The sequence below is a fragment of the Sebastes fasciatus genome, chromosome 16 (assembly GCF_043250625.1).
Source record: "Sebastes fasciatus isolate fSebFas1 chromosome 16, fSebFas1.pri, whole genome shotgun sequence".
Taxonomy (NCBI): domain Eukaryota; kingdom Metazoa; phylum Chordata; class Actinopteri; order Perciformes; family Sebastidae; genus Sebastes; species Sebastes fasciatus.
In genome coordinates, this window is record NC_133810.1 from 29,673,622 (window position 1) to 29,680,726 (window position 7,105).

At 42.9% G+C, this 7,105-nt stretch overlaps 1 protein-coding gene across 1 annotated transcript; it reads right to left on the reverse strand.

Moving 5' to 3' along the window:
• Window positions 1–100: 100 nt before the first annotated feature.
• LOC141752985 (putative transcription factor ovo-like protein 3) lies at window positions 101–5,355 on the reverse strand. Its single transcript, XM_074611281.1, has 4 exons — window positions 4,227–5,355; window positions 3,859–4,091; window positions 2,660–2,849; window positions 101–459 (listed from the first exon to the last, which is right to left on the reverse strand). Exons 1-4 carry the CDS (start codon window positions 4,324–4,326, stop codon window positions 137–139), a joined length of 846 nt encoding a protein of 281 aa, XP_074467382.1. The 5' UTR covers window positions 4,327–5,355; the 3' UTR covers window positions 101–136.
• Window positions 5,356–7,105: the final 1,750 nt, after the last annotated feature.

Genomic DNA, 7,105 nt, shown 5'->3' on the forward strand with positions numbered 1-7,105 from the left:
AAACATAGTGAAAGAAATCATTTTAAAAACAACATTAAAGTGATAAAAGCAGGTGATAAAAAGTTGTTTTGACTAACGATGTAAGACTAACACAGTTGAATACAAATTAATTCTACCATAGTTCAGAGAATGAGTCCTACATGTAGTATGCAGGGGTCGAGTACAGCATATAGGGGTTGAGTTTACGGTCAGCTGGAGCGAAGCCGCTGTTCTCGTGGGCCTGGCGGCGGTAGTACCTGCGGAGGGCGGGACTGCCGGGGTGGCACTGTCTCATGTGGAGGAAGTACTCATCGGGGCGGCTCGAGGTGAAACCACAATCCTCACACACAAAGATCTTGGAGCGTCTCTGGCGGTAGGCGTACTGTTGGCTAACGCTGTGAATCTTCCTCATGTGGGACTCGAGAGAGCAACGCTGCGTGAAGGCTTTCTCACATAACTCACACTTGTAGGGACGGATACCTGCAGCAGGGGGAGGCAGAAGAGTTTTATTTTCCCTGTGCATGTTTGTGTGGATCAGATATTGTATTTAAAGTTGGGCAACATGACAGATGTTGTTCTCTTCAATTGTCATAAATTGAATTCCTCTACCAAAAACAACTATTATAACTATAACTACTTACTCACTTATTTACTTATTAAACTTTTTTTCCTGGCCGCTTCCCAGAAGAGCATGAAATGAACGATGGCCATAAATAGAAGTTAGAAAAATCCAGCACAGATAACACCAAGATGGAGTCCAATAGAGCACAGGCCATGGATGTAGAAGAGGTTTTGCCCTGCGTGTTGGTAAATAGCCTACAACTCCATTAAATTCTGTTGATGTTATGCTACTAGCCCTTCTAGCTACTGGCCGATAGCCGGCTGTTTGGGAACGTTTGAGACGTTAATACATCCACCACGGTACAGGCTGACACCATACAGCCCATGGGTGTATTATAAGATAATAAAAGTGATGAATTACAGCCAATATATCCATTATTACAGCCGCACACAGCTAGCAGGAAGCTGGCAGAACCTGATATGTCATATGAGCGTGCAGGGCGGTGCAGTCCCGTGGGTCTGATGCTCGTTCATTATGCCGAGGAAAATAACTCTGGATTCAGCTGTTAGTTCATTTTACTACTTTTAAGACATAATGATTTAAATGAGGTCTATTTAAGGTTTCCTACTGGAAAGTTCCTCTGATTTATAGACTTTATACATCCATGGTCATGGACTCATTGGTGTTTTTAGTCCAGAATGGCAGCAGCACAACAGCAGTGCCATCTAGCGGCCATTGTCAATAAAAGCCCCAGAGTTTCACCTCTTTGTTTCTAGACTCTTTGGTACATCTTTCCCCTGGCTCTTCACCCACTCACCGCCAGTCTGTGGTTTATTCTTGTCAGAATTGTGCTTGTTTTTGTGCTCAGTAATTCACCATTTTTCCCTGTGTCCTCATCATATCATTCTTCATCTGCCTGCCTCCACCTTCCACCTCAGCAATAAATAGATTCTCTTTAAACCTCACTTCCTGTGTCTGCGCTTTGGGTCCCTATTCACTGGTCGTAACAGCGGTGAAAATATTTTAAATATAGGGTACACTTAAACGGATATTGATTTTATTATATTTTGCTGCCGGCCCCGTCCACATTGCTTTGCTCCTGTGTCGGTACTCCTGTCTGTTTCTCTAAACTGTGGTTGTGCCGACCGTCATCTACTGTAGGTAATACACTGACTATGGAGATGTACCTCAAACAACACCACTTAAAAACACCCAAATTATCCATTTAAAGTGTACTGAAGTAACATGACACATGCACATAACCACTGATCTCAGACAAAGGCCACTGCAAGACGTTATGTGCAACCCATATGGATCAAACATAGTTCACCTGGCAGCATATTCTTTCAATTTCAGAGTTTCAGATGGCAATTTTTGGTGGTTTGTATACTAACACTGCAAGCCCTGTTTTTTTATTCAGAATGTCAGAGATGGTGAATGATACTGAAGGATGACGGATAATAATTATTTTACTGTAACACATTCCACAATAACATCTGACCTAACATCATCTACCGAATTAATAATAACACGCATGCTTGTTTTATTGCATACATGATGAAACTAAAACCACTAAATTCAGAGAGGTCCTGTGGTGCTTCGCCCCGTCTTGAATGGATGCGATAAGTTTGACAAGCCACCAGATGTCGCTGTGCTCGCTGTGTTTGAAGCATTGAATCTTTTTTTGAGGTCAAACAAGGTTTCTTCCGCCCATCACTACAGGAACAGTCTGACACTGACACTGCAGCACTTACTAACTTACAATGCTCTGTGTCTTTCTATTATACCGCATCTGCCTATTCAATGATCAACATGTGTGGCTGTAGATGTTGTTGTGAGAGATAGTTGTGAGTCTAAATACTGAGCAATCACAAGTCATGCTCAGAGCATATAGGGCAAAATTCCCACCATTGTTATTGTCTGCTCTGAGTTAGATAAAATAAATAATACTAGAACTTCTCTCACCCAAAAAGTGGAGATCAGACTTGTTCAATGAATCAATCAATTTATGTGTCTCTAAATCTAATCTGTTTCTAAGGAAGCCTTTAGGATGCAGCAAACATAATTCCTTTTCAAAACTGTGTGTGTGTGTGTGTGTGAGCAGAGTTCATTCCTGACCTGTGTGTGTTCGCATGTGCCTCTTGAGGTCGAAGGTGTCGTTGAATCCTTTTCCACAGTATCGACAAGGATGTCTCTTCACCAGGCTGTGGCACTTCAGGTGTCGAGTCAACATGCGCTGCAGAGGGAATATCTTGTGGCACAGCGAGCACACAAAGTCACCTGAGCCGGGGGAGGTACGGGGACGAGGCTGGTGAAGAGAGAGATAACTGCTTGATGAATATGACAACATGGATAACCTACCCGGTCTCACGGGAAGGCGTATAAATAGTACGACATTACATAGACAATCCCTGTGTCGTGAGTACTCATTTTAGCCTTTTCGCGTGTTAATTTGTACGCCACGCAAACAGTTCAGGCAAGAAAAAACACTTAGTTAGGTTAAGGAAAAATGTCATTTGTAAGGCTTTCTGCTTTCCTTAACTTAGTCTAGCTTTGAGATCATTCTGCAGCACATTACTGGTCCCTTTCTTGCTCTCTGTAGCCCTCCTCTACTGCCTCTGGAGTTGCCTTTTGCTCTCCCGACGAGTCTACCGATCTCCCGTTGTAGCCTAAATTCATATATTAAATCCCCCATCTTCTCTAACTTCTTTTTTAACTGTCCCTTTCAGCACTTGATCAGGTCTGAAATAGCAGTTGTTCGTGCTATTCGTGGTCGCCCAAGGCCATTATACTCAGTGTTTCTGCCCACCACTCCTCTATTTCCTTGGCTGCCTATATTCTCACGACTCTCCTACCATTAAGTGCAACCTTCTGCTTCCTCCTTGGAGGCAGTGATGCTGATATCCTGTGAACTTTGGTTACTAGCCTGTATCTGGACTTCACACTCATACAAACTGCAGTTGCCTTTCCTCTACTTTTGACACCCTGGCTTCTACTGAAGTGCTTCCACTGCTCGTTATGAGTGCCGTATATAGCTGTGGGTCCTCCCTGTGAGTCTTGCTGACTCTTAGGGTGTGCTCTTTTTCTTACTTCTAAATAGTTCAGTCTAATTTACTAATCATCATTTCCTCTAGTCAGCTGTCTTTCTAGGCCGTCAGCTGCCCTATTCCCAGCAGTCATGAGCTGAAGCTAGTTATGACAGTTATCACTACACTGTAAAAAGTGCCAAAAGTTGGGTGAGCATTTGTCTGGAAGGCTGGTAAACTTGGTCATATTATGGGAGTGACACTATACGTGACAAGACAAGTCTGACTTACCTTAGCTCTGCTGACCAGTGCCAGTGCACTGGGATGGTAGAGGGAGCGCCGTAGCATGAGTGTGGACCAGTCTGGCCTGGTGTCGACCCCCGGTCCTACCGATCCTGCAAAAGGTACCGACACTCTCATTCCAGCCGCTGTCCCACATTCTAAGGTGGCTATTGACTGAGGCACAATTGCCGGCTGTTGGATGTCCGTACAGCAGGATATCTGCTTCATAGGAATTTCATTCACTAAAAGGGGATAAAAGGAAACAATTTTTTGCTTTATAAGTAAATTAACAAGGTCAAATTAGGTCAAAACACACATATAAAAATACATGATAAAGCTTAACAGAGATAAACCAAATTGGAGTTTCAAATTCTTACCTAGTGTATCATGTTCTTTCCACTCGAGCTGTTCCGGCTCTTTCCATTGCCATGCTCCACATGCCCCTCGTTTCTTCTTCACAAGGAAAGACCTCGGCATCTTCTGAATTCTAGCTATCTTAGTCCTCTTTTCTTCTACTGATCTGTCTTTTATCTCACCCTCAACCTCTGATCCTTACACCCGATTTTACAGACCAACCTAGATATCACCTCACCGCCGATCCTAACGTCCAACCCTCATCCCTCGACGACCTGCAGGTACAGTATCCCAACGAAATCACTGCACTTATTTCCATAACACTCTGGAAAGAGTGGTGAAGGTTTGGAGTTCTAGAGAAGGTGTGTGTGTGTGTGTGTGTGTGTGTGTGTGTGGTATGGGGGGGGGAGGTCAGGATGCTCAGTGTTTTGACTGGAGCACACCTGTGTTGACTGTGCGCGTGCGCCATTTTAACTGGTCCCCCGCTGGTTTTGCATGTCAGGTAGTGAGAATCCGGGGAGCTTCGCATTCAAGTGGCCCTTGGCATGCAAATGTTTTCCCCGGACCAAGCCCTGGACCCAGACAAAGGGCACGGTCTGAGTAACAGGAGCAAGTACAGAGGAGCCACAGCCTTAACTGCTAGGTAAATCAGCCCTTTCTCTTTTTTTAGGCTCTTTCTTTTGCAATTGTTTGGTGGGATTAGAGTTTCTAAAAATGCACACAAAGGCCATTCACACACAGTCAAGCACTTGCTATCCGTCGACTGTGTTCTTTGCATAATTGCACATACGTGCTGGTACTTTCGATCTTGGTGTGTTGTTCCCTGCAACTCTGAACAGAAAAGGGTGATATAAGCCCTCTTTCACACAGAGATTCCACAATAGTGCTGTACAGAAGATCCGCTGTTACGCCGGCTTTGCATTTTCAAACTGTCCCAAACAGTGGCGGCCGCCCCGGTGTGTGATGTTTAGCGCGCTGGCATCACGGGAGCAAAAGAAGAGTGACAAGAAACACAACAGCATTGGCGTCTGGTGTGTGTGTGCAACAAATTTTGAAACTAAACTGCACAGCCTTGTTTAATTGTCTGCACTATCAGTGCATGCTAAACAGGAAAATGAACTGCATGCATCTTATTTCACTGGACTCTGCATGGCAAATACAAACGCAGCTCAAGACTAATCCCCGTCATGCAAATAGCAATAGAGGTCACTCCAAGAACATCAGGAGGATCGTGTAGTACACATGTTATGGTCGTATAAACACGCTTCAGCCCTGCCTTACTGCTACATTTAGCCAGTGCATGTCTCACATTTCAACAGTACCAATCACAATACTAAAATAAATAATAATAATATAATATATAAATATGCTGCTGAAAGTAGACTTCTCCATATTTGCAATTGGTCAGATGCTGCAAACCCCGCCCCTTTTATGTGAACGCGCCGTCGTAGGACCGCTTAGCGTGATGGCGTTTGTTAAGGTTAGTTAAACCAGATAACGAGAAGATACCCTGGGTATGTTGAACTCGCTTCATAGTACAGACCTCTGGGGTGAATCAGACCAGATCTGGGTAGGATAAAACCAGATCTGGGTCTCAAAGTTGTATTCCTCCGCCAACCAGTCAGGTTGCAAAACTTTCCCCTCATAGAATCCTTTAAAGTGCTGCTCAGAGCTCACTGGGGAAGTCTCCTTTGCAGCTCACTGCATTTGAGTTTTCCCACATAATCACATTATTCATATATTGGACACTTATGGGATGATATGTAGTGTTAGCATTTCCAAAAGAATTCCTGCTGCGACTGTTGACTGTACTGTGTGTTGTTGCCCTCTGGAGCTGCACTCTAACTGTATGCAAAATGCCAGCCTGTGTGCTGCAGTATGGAAATGAAATGGTAAAAAGGTAGCTTCACTTTTCTTTGTGCTAGATAAAAAAAAACTGGCCTTTCAAGTGACGCCTAATTTCAAGCTCTTTGTCCACTGACTCAAGTTTTCCCTCCGGATACAGCAAACTAAGTTGACGTTGGATAGATAACCAAAGAGAGAAGCACCGTATTTACCGAAAGGAAACCGTCTTTTCAATAAATTCAGTTGATAATTACAATGACAGGCACCACTGTTAGTCTTTGCAAATGCTGATTAAACTTAATTTAACATATTTGCACAATTACAAATGAGCTTTATCGATGGTCTGACAGTGATGAGAGGTTTTATTTGTTTGTTTTGCTTCAGGTAAATGACCAGTATTGAACACTATTGAGTCTGTATTCTATAAGAGAACAATTATCAGTAAACTTAATTTCTGAGGATAGATTGTGAGCTTACATTTATTCATCAGAGTACGGTCTTAAAGTTAAATCAAAAGACACAGAATAGTGAAATAAAATGGTGTGGGACGTAAGGATAAAAAAAGGTAAATGAAAAATAGCAGATTTAAAGTGACATCTACCAGTAGTATAGTTAAACTAACGTTAGCTCACTGTTATCAGAGGATGGTAAGATGAACAGTGCACCAAACTAACAGACGTAGACAACACATCCGACGTTGGGTGGTTTAGCTTATACTCCCTTCAGAGGATGAGCCACCGTACCACGATGACGTTCTTTCCTGTCTGCAGAAGAACACATCCTCCGTCTAGCAGTGGCTTATTTAAACCACATACTGTATTGAGTATATAGTTGGTAATGTTCTAATCTAGGGGTGACAAACTATTCTGTCTATTTAGAAAAAGAAACGTCTTTCCCACTTTGAAATTAAACACGATTTTACCAAAAGCTCAGATATCCCAGTTTTCCACCAGTACTTCTGTGTAAAATATTCATATTTATTCAGATTGTGATGTGTGCATTTGTTAAACTGTTTAAAATGTGTTCAAAGTGATTGGAAGACGCATTTTTGAGTACC